This window comes from Arachis duranensis, chromosome 10, assembly GCF_000817695.3.
Source record: "Arachis duranensis cultivar V14167 chromosome 10, aradu.V14167.gnm2.J7QH, whole genome shotgun sequence".
In the NCBI taxonomy this organism is placed as follows: Eukaryota; Viridiplantae; Streptophyta; class Magnoliopsida; order Fabales; family Fabaceae; genus Arachis; species Arachis duranensis.
The window spans coordinates 100,930,739-100,947,100 of NC_029781.3; the positions used below are offsets into that span (position 1 = coordinate 100,930,739).

General features: G+C 28.9%; 2 protein-coding genes and 1 pseudogene across 2 annotated transcripts; all 3 read left to right on the forward strand.

Annotated features, from left to right (window-relative positions):
* Window positions 1-2,620: 2,620 nt before the first annotated feature.
* On the forward strand, window positions 2,621-3,844 carry LOC107471534 (NDR1/HIN1-like protein 1). The gene is made up of 2 exons (XM_016091021.2): window positions 2,621-2,983; window positions 3,220-3,844. Exons 1-2 carry the CDS (start codon window positions 2,681-2,683, stop codon window positions 3,547-3,549), a joined length of 633 nt encoding a protein of 210 aa, XP_015946507.1. The 5' UTR covers window positions 2,621-2,680; the 3' UTR covers window positions 3,550-3,844.
* Window positions 3,845-11,982: 8,138 nt separating this feature from the next.
* On the forward strand, window positions 11,983-12,192 carry LOC127743736 (uncharacterized; annotated as a pseudogene).
* A 1,069-nt stretch (window positions 12,193-13,261) lies between these two features.
* Window positions 13,262-14,198, forward strand: LOC107471438 (NDR1/HIN1-like protein 3). Its single transcript, XM_016090899.3, has one exon. The coding sequence runs from the start codon at window positions 13,350-13,352 to the stop codon at window positions 14,025-14,027; it is 678 nt and encodes a 225-aa protein (XP_015946385.1). The 5' UTR covers window positions 13,262-13,349; the 3' UTR covers window positions 14,028-14,198.
* The last annotated feature ends 2,164 nt before the right edge of the window (window positions 14,199-16,362 follow it).

Here is a 16,362-nt window from a genome sequence, read left to right on the forward strand (position 1 = left end):
TCCAATCAAATATAATATTAATGTTTTTTTAATTGAGACATAAAGACATAATAGAACACAAAATTTGACTTTTTTATTATTATTTTAAAATTATCAAAGTATTAGATACAGTACATAAGACACAACAGTTAAAATTAATATTTAATTCACTACAATAATATAAATTATTTTTTAGGATTATATGTGTAAAAAAAGAATTAAAATTTGTCAAAAAAATAAATTTTGATATTATTTTAACTATGAAAATATGTTAATAAAAGTTTTGTTAAGAATAATTTTTTAACATATAAGTAATTGTAAAAAAAGTTTAAATCTTATTTTGATAAATATTGTCTGTCAAAAATAATTTGTTAGAAAAATTTAAGAATATATTTTTTGTGATACTTATTAACCGTCAAAAATACTATTTATTTTGATACTTATTGACTATAAAATATTCTCAACAAAATTTTTAACAAAAAATAAGATGAAGAATAAATTGAGATTTTGAAGATAAAGAATGAGCAGTATGATTTTAAACTGAGAGCAGTGTGATGTCAAAATTGACAGAATCTAAAGAAAAAAATAAATAATTGAATAAATTAAAAATAAATGAGTGTCAAAATTAAAAAAATAATTTTCTACAGTCAAATTATTCATAAAAAAATATAAAAAAATTGACATTTATAATATTTATCAAAAATATATATTAATTTTAATATTTAATTATAATGTTAAAAAATTAAATATTAAAATAATTATTTTTTTGTAGCGATTTATACATATATATCTTGTATTATTATCAAATATATTATAAACTTTATATATTTATATGTATTTGTGTATATATTTGCGTCTCAAAGACACTAAATAACAAAACAAAATTAAAAGTGTTATTTCAAAAAAAAAGGAAAAAAAAAGAAGGGACAGAAGTTATTGTGGGAGCATGGATAAAAAAAGGAAGTCATTTTTTTTACATCATTTTTTTTACTAAAAATAAAAATAAAACTTAAATCTGTAACTTCTAAATAAGTATAAAAAGATTATGAGTTATAATTCTTTGAAATAATTTTTTTTGTTTTTAATTGTGGTTAGTCTTCATTATTTATTATTTACTTTTAGTCGCCAACCATTAGAAAAGGAACGGAAGGAATGGTCGGTGCAACTGGGCTGGAAGCTACTTCATCATTTAAGTGGGCCCTACATTGACCCCAAACGTTGAACGATGATCTTCCTTTTCTGATTAAGCCATCCAACGGTCACAAAGAAATACTTAACAAGCAATGAAAACTTCCTTAAATTATTATTTTTCTTTTTGGTAAATTACTAAATTTGAAAAAAAAAAAGTAGGGGAGGGGTTTCATACTTTCATCAGTTATTGTATGTGAGTATCGCAATTCTTTTCATTTTATTTGTCATTTTGTCAATTTAACGAAGAATTTTAATTTTAATTTAAATATAAATAAGAACACGGTATCATAATGATCATATTTAATATACATGCAAGATTACGATTATTTGAAAACATGATAGTAAATTTACTGTGATTTAATAATTTCACCCTACCATCGGATTGATTCATTGTTTTTTAGATAACTAATATTAACTAACTTTAGAATTTAACTCTATAATTTAGGATTAATTTAGAATCTATATTTAAGATAAATAAAAGAAATTTAATAAAATTCTTTACCATTGACAAAAAAAATTGATTTTCTAACATTATTCTTTTAAAATATTAATAAAATTTCTCTTAATAATATAACTTTTAAATGTTATAAAATTATTTATCTTTCTTTTACTCAAGTAAAGTTTCTTTGTTTGTTCTTACAAATGGTTAATGATACCTTTCGTTGACTTTCGCAAGCACAAAGTATCCCACATATCTTAATACAATCATACCAAATGTAAATTAAAATTAATTATCAAAATTAATTATTAATATAAAATATATATATTAAAAATAAATTAAAGAATATATATTTATATATAACTAATTTTAATAATTAATTTTAATGTATGAATACTGTTTTTGATCTCCACTATATTTTAACTTGGTGGCTTAGTATATAAACTACCCTTGATCATTAGTTAATATAGGAGGTTTCAACTGAGGATATATAGTTGTAGTATTTAGTTGCTCGAGTAAAGAAATTATAATAACATATGATTCATTTTATTAAATGAATTAACTTAGAAATTAAATAAGGCAAAAGACGTGAAATAATAATTACGATGGTGGCACATGTGTGAAGTATTCATGATGTCACCTTTAAATTGGCTTAATAATTTGAGTGGAGAAAGTTTTCCTCATTTGTTAAAATTTATATAACTTGCATAAACAAGCTATAATTTTAACAATAATAATCCGGAGAATACTGTATAATTAAAAATAATTAAATAATAATTTAATTAAATTTATTAAATTATCTAATAATTTTTAAGATAAAAATTTTTGTGAAGTTGAATAAAATTAATATATGAGAATCGTCTGATAAAAATTTAATTAAATAAATTAAATTATATAAATACTTTCAAATATCAACGTAAAGTTCACTAATTTTTAAATATAACTTCAAGTAGAAACAATTTCGCCAAATAAGGCTAATGAAGAAGTATATATATTGTTGAGTACGTAACATTGCACATTTTCGTCATCGATCACTTTCCCACAGGTCTGATCTGTTCTTGAAGAGCAAGCATGTCGGTGAAGGAGTGCGGGCACCACAAGAGCAAGAAGAAGAAGATCTTCAAGAGAATATTCTGGTGGACAGCCATCATCTGCTTCATCATCCTCGTAACAATCCTCATCATTTGGGCCATCCTCCAACCATCAAAACCCACCTTCATCCTCCAAGACGTAACCGTCTACGCCTTCAACGCCTCCGTCGCCAACTTCCTCACCTCCAACTTCCAGGTCACTCTCTCCTCCCGCAACCCCAACGACAAGATCGGAATCTACTACGACCGCCTCGACGCCTACATCTCCTACCGCAGCCAGCAGGTACGACCAGACACATGAATGAATATAATGAATATATCTGTAAAGTTATAAAAGATTCTAATTAGTAATTACCAATCAACTTCACAATCAACTTCACGTCAAGTTAATAACGAAAAATCTTTAAATAAAAATTTAGTTAAATTAATTAAATTATTTAATTTTTTTTAATAATAATAAATTTCATGTAAAATTTACTACACATTAATTTTTATCTTTGTGTTTATTATTATATACAGATCACCCTCCGGACTTCCATTCCTCCGTCGTACCAAGGCCACAAGGAGGTTGACGTCTGGTCCCCATTTGTCTCCGGCAACAATGTTCCGGTGGCTCCGTTTAACTTCCAAGGACTAAGCCAGGATCAGAACAACGGCAACGTTCTCGTCGTCGTTAAACTTGACGGCAAGGTCCGTTGGAAGGTCGGCGCCTTTGTCTCCGGCCATTACCACATCTATATCCGTTGCCCTGCCTTCATCACGTTCGGACCCCGCAGTAACGGCATCGCCCTCGGAGATAGCGGCGCCGTTAAGTTTCAGCTTGTTCAGCGCTGCACAGTCGGTGTTTGACTCAACTCAACTCAACGCCGTTAGAAGAATGATCGTTGCTTGGTATATTACTATATTTACTGTTTTATAAATATAATTTTTTTCTTTTTATACGTATTATTGTACGTAGTTTTCCAAATATATCTTCCGTATTGGTACGGTGGATATACCTTTGCTATTGCGGTATTTGGAATTGTACATTTTGCTATAGAATAATATATTTGCACTTATTGGGACGAGATAGCAAAATTACAATTTGTAACAAAGGTAATTGAGCTAAACCATATAAAAACAGTAATAAATTTATTTTCATTTCGATAGTGGAGTGGTTAGCTTTAGCTTTAATCTTCTTATACAAATGATGATTATTCGCGTTTATTTGGCTTTTGGACTTTGTTTTTCTTTTTCTTTTATCATTTAGTTTCACTTTTGATTATTTTGTTAGTTAGTTGGTTTATGAATTGGAATATGTACGTGTATTCTTTTGTCTGTTTTCTCGGTGGCCTCTGTTTCATTATTTAATCAATAATAAAAGTATATACTTATTATTTATTTATAGTATGAAAATTGAAGGTCCAACTAACACTTATATAATATCATCTGAATTCTAGCGAATTCCAGCTAACTAGGGTGAAAGTATATACCATCAAAATCAAACATATTCCATATTTCATATGTGCTTTGAAATGTTCTTTCTATTCGAATTGAGAGTTTTACTAACTACACTTAAAAAGGAAAAAATAGAAAAGGAACGGAACAAACAAGTGATTGGACAGAAAAAATGTCTTTTTGTAGGATTGACTCTAATTTGTACTAAAAAATTATCATGGTGAATTTTTTTTTTTAAATAATTCGGACGTGTTAAAATATAATTGTGATCAATTAATATTATTTAGTATATATTTGAATATTTATTATAAGATATTACGTTTTTATTATTTTAATTCTTTTAATACTTATAAATACCTTTTGTATTATATCATTCTAAATAACTTAAATATACACAAATCTTTTTCTCTATCGCTCTCTCTTACCTTTCTAACAGTTACCATCAATGATTTTGGAGTTTGTTTAATTCTCCATTTCTTGCGCATAAGGGCATGGTGGTGGTGGCGAATAGTAGTGCGTGGTCCTTATTATAGTCACACTCAAATAACTTGCCTAATAATAATGCGGTGATAGGTAGAAACTAGAAAGAAGCTTTTCCTCACGTCATGCTTGCTTATATAAAAATGGATGCCCCTCATGTTCATGTTCATGTATGTGTGTATAATGAAACAATGTTAATAATGTAATATTTATATAGTGTAGCGAAAGAAAAGTTTGGTGTGGACAACCCAACAGAACACATGCAAGCACCGTCATGGAGTTAGGCAGATTAAAGGAACCTTCTTTTATTGTCAACACTACTAGTCTATAATAGTGCATGTGCAAGTGATGTGATAGGATAGAGGCATGTTATACTCACCTCATGAAGCAACCAATTATCTCAATTCAGCTCCCCAACTCATATACATTAGGCCTTATTAATGTAATATTATATTCTCTCATTTTCTTTGCTGTTATCTATCTAACAAGACGCAATCAATAAGCAATCACATGCATACTCTCTGTGTTACCCTAGTAGAATTGACTAAACGTCTCACATGTCTCATAGTCGTAGCAACTTCTTTCTTTGTTTTTCACGTGACCATATCTGATCTTACTTAATTGGATTATGGTTTACTGCATTTTAATTGAGCTCATTCAGATCTTTAAAGTTACAAAAAGTTGCAATTTTTTCTTGTTCATCAGAAGGTAGGAAAATTTTCACGTGTTTCAATTGCTTTACTGATACATTGGTATGACAAGTACGGTTAGATAGCCAATTAAAATTGTGTTTAATATTGTGTAATGACAAATATTTTTCTCATTTTTTCATATCCCTTCATCCTTATTGTTAGAAATAAGAGACTAAATTAGAGAAAAGATTTGTATATTATTGAATGTTGTGGAAAGTATAATGTATAAGGGGTATATATAGCTCCTAATAGGATGATCAAAGTCATAAAAGCATAGAATCTTACAATTAATATACAAATACACTATATAAATACAAATGATACTAATTGATCTAATTTGATTCTAATTATTCTCTTAACATCCTCCTTCAAACTCAAGTGGGAGCTAAAGATACCATCTTAAGTTTGGATAATAGAGTCTGAAAACGAGTCAGATGATGAGTCTTGGTAAAGATATCAGCAGTCTGATCCAGTGTGCCAACAGCGATGAGACGAATAGCACCAATAAGAATACGTTGCCGAATAAAGTGGCAATCAATCTCAATGTGTTTGGTGCGTTCATGAAACATATCATTATGAGCAATCTGAATAGCACTGCGGTTGTCATAGAAAACATCAGTTGGGATGACTGAGGAGCACCCAAGTCTTCAAGAACCCAATGAATCGAGATAACTTCAGCAGTAGTGTCAGCGAGAACACGGTATTTAGCTTCTGTGCTTGATCGAGCAGTGAATGTTTGCTTCTTAGCTCACCAAGAAATGAGAGAGTCACCAAGAAACAAACAATAACCAGTAGTGGAACGACGATCAATGGGATCACCAACCCAATCAGCATCTAAGTACGCCTGAAGAGATAAAGAAAAATGGGCAGAAAAATAAAGTCCATAGAATAAGGTGCCTTTGACATAGCGAAGGATGCGAAGAACTGCCGCATAGTAAGTAGTACGAGGAGCCAACAAGAACTGGCTAAGAACATGCATGAACCGGATAGGCGATGTCCGGTCGGGTGACAGTTAAGTAGACGAGTCCTCAAACTAGCTATCGATAAAGAGTAGGATTGTCCAAAATAGTGCCATCCAAAGGAGTAAACCGAACATTAGGCTCAAGAGGAGTAGACTCAGTGCGACTATCAATAAGTCCGGCTTGAGAGAGATAGATGCCATCATCAGTGGATATGACCTCTAGACCAAGAAAGTAGCTGAGAGAACCAAGATCTTTCATCTCAAAAGTACGATGAAGGGACGCCTTGAGATCAGAGATACCATCAACATCATCTCCAGTAATGATCATGTCATCGACATATAAAAGTAGGACAACTCCACGTTCACTTTTACGAATGAAGAGAGAATTTTTATGAGGGATGCAAGTAAAACCAAGATTGTATATGGTAGTGCTGAACTTGTCAAACCATTCACGAGGAGCTTGCTTAAGACTATAAAGTGCCTTGCGAAAGAGACAAATCTTACTAGAAGGACAAGGATATCCCAGAAGTAGTTTCATATAGACTTTCTTTTTTAAATCCCCATAAGAAATGTATTTTTCACATCCATCTGATTGAGGGACCATTTCTTAACCGCAGCAATGGCAAGGAGAGCTCGAACAGATATAAGACGAGTAACAGAAGCAAAAGTCTCTTCATAGTCAATACCATATTTTTGTGTACAACCTTGAGCAACCAAATGTGCCTTATAACGATCAATGGCACCACTAGAAAAAGAATTTGTATATTATTGAGTGTTGTAGAAAATATAATGTACAAGGGGTATATATAATTGCTAATAAAATCAAAATCATAAAAGTATAGAATCCTACAATTAATATACAGATACGCTATATAAATACAAATAATACTATTAATTGATCTAATTTAAATCTAATTATTCTCTTAACACTTATCAAATTATTCTAATCCTAATTTTTTTAGAAATATTATAACTCTATCATCTGTGCCTCTTGGTTCCTCTACCATATATATGGGATAAATGATTGAAGTATTTGAAATTGAACTTAATAAAAAAAAAGAGTGAAAATAAAATACAGCATCTTATTTTTTAACATTTGTTTTGTATTTTTATTTTTTAATGATTTTTGACCTTCTAAGACCTTATAAAAAAATTAAAATGGTAATTACAATGATTTATTGAATAACATGTCCATCACGTATCACTCTTAATTGATCATCACAGTTAGTAACACAAAATTTGTTTACTTATCTATTAAAATTTGAAATTTGTATTTAATCATCGACTCAAATTCTATTTGGAGGATTCGTACAAAGTCGTTATGAATAAATAAATATCTAAAATAATAAAAAAGTGTTTGGTTGACTAAAGCAAAATTAATGATATTATAATAACAATTAAAAATTTAAAAATATATTATAATAACAATTTAAAATAAAATGTATAGTTGTCTCTTTTAAAAGATTTAAAATATAAATTTATATAAATGTCTGTTAAAATAAAAGTTAGTGGGTCTTTACAAATTATTAATTATAAAGTTAAAATATTATTAGTGGTCCTTTAAATCCATTCTAAAATGGTCGTTTTATCTTCAATTAATTTTTTTAGAATTGTATTTTAGTTATAGAGTAATAAAATTTATAAATTGCATATAAATTGTGGCAATCGTTAATTATTTTATATCCAAAAACAGTGATTATTCAATAATTATATTCATTAGTGGAAGATATTGCAAATTTTTAAACTACTAGGTTATTAATTTGAACAAAAATATATTTGATTGACTATTAGAATAAACTGAAAACTATGATTTTATTAATTGTTATTACTTTAAAAAACACAAATATCTACAAATTTAAGTCATACTTAGTTGTTTAAAATAAATGATTAAATTGGAACCGTTGTTGTTGTTGTTGAGACACATAAAAAGAGTAGCAGCTATGACTTCATGGAAAAACTAAAATTATTTATTGCCCATGATTTTTCAATTTTTTATTAATAGTGTGTTTTTTGTTATTGCCTCTCACGTCTTAAACATTCGGACCATATTCTGTGTGTGCACTTTTTTTAACTAATTCTGTCTCATTACAATTATTTTGCTCCACTATATTGTTTTTTCTTTTAGTTATTGCTTCCTTATTCATTATACAATACTAAATTCTAACTAATTAACTCTCAATTCTAAGTTTTAAACCTTATATCCTAAACTCAAAATCCTAACAATAAATTTTACGCCAAAAAATCTCCATAAAAAACTCCAAACCATATAATATAAATTCTAAATCCAAAACCATCACCCTTTAATCTTAATCCCATTACTACATGTCTTTTCATTAATTTTATGATGCCAATGTCAGGATTAACCCAAAAAATTAATTACAACACCCTTACTTACATTCTTAATAACTTTACTCTAGGATATTATATGATGTGCTTATGTATATTCCTGTACACTTAACAAGCTCATTTTATATAGTAAGTTATCTCTAAGATTTCATACCGACATGAACCATTTGGTCTTAAATCGACCACAATTATCCAACTCTATCGATTAAATTAATCAAATTTTGATTCTATTTATAACAAAAACTTTAATTCTCTATCATAAAATGTTAACCATAACTCGTCATACTAATCACTCACATTTAAGGCTTAATTTGATAAAATTTTTATTTTTTAAAAATAGTTTATAAAAATTAATTTTTAAAAGTTGAAGCATTTATATTTAGTAAATCAAATTAAAAATAGTTTTCAATAAGTACAGTAATAACAATTGCATTTAGTAAAATAATTTTAAAAATTTTAAAATACTATAATAAATATAAATGTATGAGTTAAATTTAAAATTAATTAATGTCTGAAGTTATATTAGACTTTATAATTTTGATAAGCTCTTCTTTAGATGCTTTTAAAAACATCCCTAACTTTTAAAAGCTATAAATATAAACACATAAGTTTTTTTATTTACCAAACACAAAATAAAATACTTATGCTTTTAATAAAAAAAATTTACTAAACTAAGACTAAATACACCTTAACATAATTGAAGTAATTTCACATTTTTACCGAAATCCGCCTGTTCAAAAAATTACATTTTTTTATGTTTAGAATTTAAATTAAAATTTTTAAACTCTGAAAATAAGTGGATCATCAATTATTCTTTTTCAACCAATATTATGCACTCGAAATTTTAAAATTTTCACTTTAACACCAGTCCATCATTTTTCCTAATTCACATTATTCTACCAACTAGATGTTTCATGTCACGTCCCACTCAATTTTGAATATTTCTGAGACACATTTTCACTATACAAACGTCCTTAATTGAGAAGATTTAAGCTTAATTTTGCATGTTCTTACAATGTCCTGGCAAATAAAAAATTATTTGATTCTAAGTAGTCCTATTACCTCTCCCAAGACCTATCAACTTTTTTTTTAAAAGATCAGTACATAAACTCTTTAATTCTTGCCAAACAAACATTTCTTCACACATTATGAAGTCCACAAAATCCAACAAAAATGCAGAGCCCAATTTTTGTATTGGCTACAACTGTCAGCTGACGGCTCCGCTTTAGCATTGACTTACCAAATGACAATATCCAATACAAAGACACACAACGTGTCATTAAATTGATCTACCAAGGTTATGGATTCCACCGGTTAAAAGAGCACCCTGCACCGTTTTTATTAGAGTCTACATCAACAACTTAACACAAAATTTACAACGTTCAAATTCTTTAATGTATATTTGAATAGCTCTACACACCGACATAGCATTATGCTAGTAAAGTGGCTTGTCATACCTGAAAACTTTCCCAGAAGATATGTCATTTGAATCTATCTAAATTTGCGACTTGTTAATGAGAATTTATAAGTAGTAGTACCATATTTATTAACCAAGCTAATTAATAATCTAAGGTTATTTAGACAATTGATATACAATCTACAATGAGAAGGACACACTAAAGTACTGAACACATGAATTATTTAAAGTTAGTTAAACAATTACTGAAATTTTATTATGGAAGAACTTGTGTGACCGTTAAAATGGACTAAATTTATTGGATCAGTTCATTTATTTATTTAAATGGGTAGGTTTTGCTTCTAAAATTAAGCCTGTTTAAATTTTGGGATAAACAGGCTAATTTCTATTAATCTAAAAAAATGACGGGTTAAACGAGCTAGTTCGCAGGCTAACGGGTGGCCCGTTTAAATTTTTTTACATTTTTTAAAAAAAATTGCATTTTTAGCCAACATTTCTCTCGATCCAATCCGAAAACTAAAAAATATTATTTGTTTAAGATTTTTAACTTAAAAGTGATATTTTTGTCAAAATATTTTTTAAAAATAAAATAGAAAGATAAATAGGCTAGCCGTTTAACCTATTGAGCTGACCATAAACAGTTCGGGTTAAAAAATTATGACCCGCGAATAAAGCAGGTTTAAATGGTCCAACCTATTTAACCTATGAACTTAATGGGTCGGATTTAAATGGACTGGTTTGAATTAAAAAAAAAATTATTTATTTTGTGCTCCAAGACCGCATATTAAGTTTCTAAATTAAGAAAGTTTTTATTGAAAATATAAAAATATTTAAATTTTTTTATTAATAATAAACTTATCATGTATCCTTAAAATACATATTAACTAAGATGAAAATTCAGGTGCAGTTAACTTTATATGAAGTTGATACTTGAGAGTCATTAGATGATTTGACTGATTTGATTAAATTTTCATCTAACGACTTTTAAATATCAACTTCGCGTGAAATCAACTGCACTTGAGTTCTAAATCCTTAAAAAAAGGGCCAATTCTCTTGTGTCTTTTAAAATCATGTTAGAAATTATGAAATCTGGTCTTGATATACAATTCGGGAACAAGTTGTCATCAATATGAGATTCACTAGCGTGTGTATATGTTAGGTAATTAATTTTGAACATTATAAATAAAAGAAGAAAAAAAACACATACACACTTAGGATTTGTTTGGATATTGAAAAGAAAATGGAAGAAAAGAAAATAAGAAGAAAAAAAATAAGAGGAAAGAAAATGAAAAGAAAAGTTGAATTATTTATGTGTTATTTGGATGAATAGAAAATAGATGAAAAAAAAATAAAGAGAAAATTCTTTTTTATTTGGAGGAAAAGAAATGTAAAAAGAAAGAAAATCATAACAGTATAAAATTACATTAATACTCTTATCATAAAATAAAGTATAAATATTTTTATTTATTCATGTTTTATTATATTTTATAAATATTATAAAATATCATAATTTTATATATTTGATTTAAATTATTTATGGTAAATTTTAGCCTATCCTTCCTATAATAACATGTAATTTATCTTCTGTGACATGTCATCTTTTAATTGGTTGCTATGTTAATTATGGTTAAATTATTAGTAATTAAATTATAGCCCAAAGTGGGTGATTATGTAATTAAATACCTCCAAATTTAATTTCAATGCCATCCAGAAAGCCCATATCATCATCACCATCACTATCATTATCATCATCATCATCATTATTTTCATCTTCTTTTTCGTCTTTCCCTTCTACACTATCATCATAAAAAGCCATCATAATCGATTTCACGTTCTTAAATTTTAAGATTTTCTGAATTTCGCAAACGTAAACTTAGTCTCACCTGTGTTAGGTTCACAAAACAAAAGCAGTTTTTATAACTAAACACAAAGAACACAAAACACAGAACACGACCTTACTTGAACAGGATCTGTTCTATAGGCTCCTACATCTGTATCCTTGAGTTCTAAGAAGACAGGAACCAAAGTCTGGCGGATGAACTATGACCGTGAGGTCAGAGTGTGATTAATTATTCCAAAGCGCATGCCATCTGAACGGTGGAGGATCGTTCGCGCTACAACCTTGTGGTCGAGATGGTCTCACGGTGTTCTGACAGACTCAAATCTTTTTTCCCTAGCCATTTAATTAGTTGTTTTCTCTAAATACTTATTTCCTGGTTCATCAAAATATGGAACACCCAATGAGTTGATTTTTTCTTTCAATTTCAGAGAGAAATGAAACCGGGGTAAATTGAATTTCTACACAATAATAAAAATATAACTTTATTTTTTAATGTTTATAGAATTATATATTTATCCCTCTTATAAAAATATTTAATTACAAAATTACCCTACTTTAGTTAACATATTAATTCTTATTGAGTTAAATTAACTCAAACTAAAACTAAGCATCCAATTAAAGCATGTCGGGTAATTTACATGTTGAAATAGAGGGGGTTAGGTAGAACTCACCATTATTTATCTAATACATATAATATTTAAATATAAAATTTTATTATAATAATATATTAAAACTAAATTTATATTAATATTTGTTAATAATAATATAACTAAAGGTAGTATTGAAAATAGAAAAATATAGGACTTTTCTTTTTTTTTTACTTGTGATGGAAAGAAATTTTTTTTAGTGAGACTCACACAAAAAATTTTTTTTCTTCTTATTTTTTTTCGTAACCAAACAAAAAAAAATATTATTTTCCATCTATTTTCCTTTCATCCAATTTTCTTTCCACCTATTTTATATCAAACCAAATAGTGCTAGGGTCCTAAAACAAATCAGCACTAGAAATATAAACATTAAGTTTTTAATTTTTTATCTTTCTGGTTGAGGCTTGTACAATGGTTAAATACGGGCCTGGCTAACACAGACTTTGAGCTTCAGTAGGCCCAATTACTGAAATCAGTATTGTATGCTAGCCCAGAATACTGCAATTTCCCAATGCAAGGGGTAGCCACCAATGTTGAAAAGAATTACTAAATATGGAATGTTCTTGCCGCCTTGGTTGTTTGGGACCGCAGAGAGAGAGAGAGAGAGAGAGAATGAAGTCACCACTCAACAATCTACATCAAAGTCAATACAAACCACTTAAACACACCGCATTCGTAATCGTGTCAATCACTATATATATACCAATCAATCTCCATTCTTTCAACAATTCACTCAAATCATCAATCTCTTCCTTAGTTAATTTCCTTGTCACGTTATTTACTTTCACTCACAACACATAAAGTCTAAACTTGAAGCTTCAAGATAAGCATGGCTGAAAATAAGCAACCAACAAACTTGAACGGAGCCTACTATGGCCCCGCCATCCCCCCGCGGCCGGCGGAACGAAGAAGAAGCTGCTGCTGCTGCCTCTTCAGCGTCATCTGGAAGCTTCTACTTGTGCTCATCATTCTCGCTGTCATCGCAGTCTTGGTATTCTGGGTGATTGTTCAACCGCGCATATTTAAGTTTTACGTGAACCATGCAGAGATAACACAATTCGACTACAACACCAACACCACCCAACTCCGCTACAACATGGTCCTCAACTTCACCGCCCACAACCCCAACAAGAAACTCGGCATCTACTACGATCAAGTGCTGGCCAAAGCCTTCTACCAGGACACCCAGTTCGCCTCCGCCAACGTCATCACTTTCATGAACTCCTTCAGGCAAGACAAGAAGGGAACCAACCCTATGAGCGGTGTTTTCTCTGGTCAACAATTGATTTTCCTCGATTATAGCCAGTACTCGCAGGTCACTCATGATAAGAACCGTAGGAGTTTTGACATCTACGTCAAGCTCTACTTTCAGATCAGGTTCAGGCTTGGGGATCTCATTTCTGGCACCTACAAGCCCAGAGTCAAGTGTGATCTCAACGTTCCATTTACAAACGCCACCAAAGCTTTCACTTTTTTTAAGACCACCAAGTGTGATATTCATTTCTAGCCTCTAACTAATTACACTTCAACAAGAAAATACTCAGTTTGATCTTGTAGTTATAATGGAGTCTCAATTTAGTCCTTAAAATTTCAATTGTCTCAATTACTTGAACATGTATCTTTCGTCAAGCAATCGGAATTTGGCTCCCTAACCCATGTATACATTACTTTTAAAACGACCCATAATTATTATCAAGCACATGCTTTTTTATGTCACCTTAATTAATTAGTTTGAATTGGCTAAAGGTCTTCCATATCTCATAGCAACCTGCATTATATATGTCCTGTGTTTTTTACATCATCACGACGGTATCCGGATATCAAGCGTAAGATAATGTATTGAAATATGGTCATTTTGAGTAAATAATTTAATTAAGTTAAATTTATAAAAATATGATAAAAAATAATAGTATTATGAGAAAAGTCATTTTTTTAACTTTTTTATAAACTCTTACATAACTTTTCAGAAAACTGTAATTTGATTTTAAAAATTGTACCATACATTAATATTACTACTTTTCATAAGTCAAAAACTCAAAAAAAAATTACTTTTGAAGTTTTTCAAACGGCCCTATGACTATGAAACTGGTAGCTAGTATAATAAAAAAAAGAGAAAGTTTAGAACCAGTATTTTTATTAAAATTTGGTCAATATTTAATCAGTGAATAATTTTATATTATTAAATATAATCTCACATTATTAAAAATATTAATAATATCTAATTGATGATTACAAATCACAAAATCTGCTAGTTTCTAGCATTCTTCCAAATTTAATGATAAAGACCTATGGACACACCGGAAAAAAAGGAAATATTATTTGGTAAGGAAGAATCATTCATACCACTTCTTGTTCATCAAGAACATGCGCAATGACACGGGGTTGAAAAGAACGACGACAGGCAAAGAAGATGATACTAAAATAAAAATAGCTTATCATTAAGGGTATTGACGACCTAAAGTTTTATAAATACCATTCAAATTTCTTATAAGAAAAATATTCTTTTTCAAGATTCAATAGAACATATCTAATGGCTTAGACAATCAGTATCTGCTTAAAGAAATATTTAAAAAATTATTATATGTGGACATATCCGTCGTATTTCTTCTTCATTAATATTTATTGGGTCTATTCAGTCCATATGATTAGTATATTACAATAACAAAAATGTTTTTAAAATATATTTATTGTATATTTATTAAAATAAAAAATTGACAACTTTTATCCACTAATAATAATTTTAACATGTGATCTAAGCTTTGTTCTTTTTTTTTTCCGTGGTACCTCAGCTCAAAAATGTATGATAACAAAAAAATTAATCGAATAATGAATGTTTTAAGTAATGGTTAATAAATATTAAATAAGAACTGTTTTTTTTTTCTTACTAATATGACTATACTTATTCATTCTTAACACTTGTTTAAATGGATTAATAATTAAACTAATCAATACACCAACCAAATTTGATTACATGTGCTCTAAGCTAAATTCATATTATAACTTTGAACTTACTTTTTGCCGAGAGATAGAGTACTAATATACTATGACTTCTCACTTATATAGAGAGATCAGAAATAACGTTGATGTTATGAAATTTTAGTTATTAAGATGACAATAATGACTACTTAATAAGATTATTGTTGTAAGGTATGAATAAGCCTACAATTAAGATCCAGTATTAATTTATCATAACTAAAAAAGTCGATTTATAACACACCTTAAATAATTTATTAAGTGGAGTTATAACTCACCTTAAGCAGCACGTCACCCTAATATTACTAATTTTCTTAAAAAGATTCTTTAAATATTATTTGAATGAATCCTTTTAATACGATACATTGAAGTACAATGTATGTGAGCATTGTAATACTACAGTAAGAACTAATTACTACTATTTTGTGTTCCAAAAAATAAAAGACTAAATTTGGTTAATAATAATACATGTAATCAACCAAGTAATTAAAAAAGCAAATAAATATTTGGAATTTGGGTACGCAGCGAGTCTCTGGACTTGAAGGCCTAATTGTGCATTCAAGCTTCGATAATAATTAGGATCATATCGATCGCTAATCGCCTCTGTTTACTTCCTTCTTCGATTAGGCACCATGCCAACCTGTGTTAATTAAACTGCGAGCTGCACCAAAACAACGGATAATGCTAAGAAGATAAAAAAATAGCTAGATCTTGTCTTATTTAATATTTATTAATTATTGTAGCAATTAATAAATACTAAATAAGATAAATTATGTTTGTTTTTAATTGATTTTTTTTAGTTACCAAACATTTCTATAATACAGTAGTCCTAATCTTTCATCTCCTTAAAAAAAAAAGTAGTATAATAA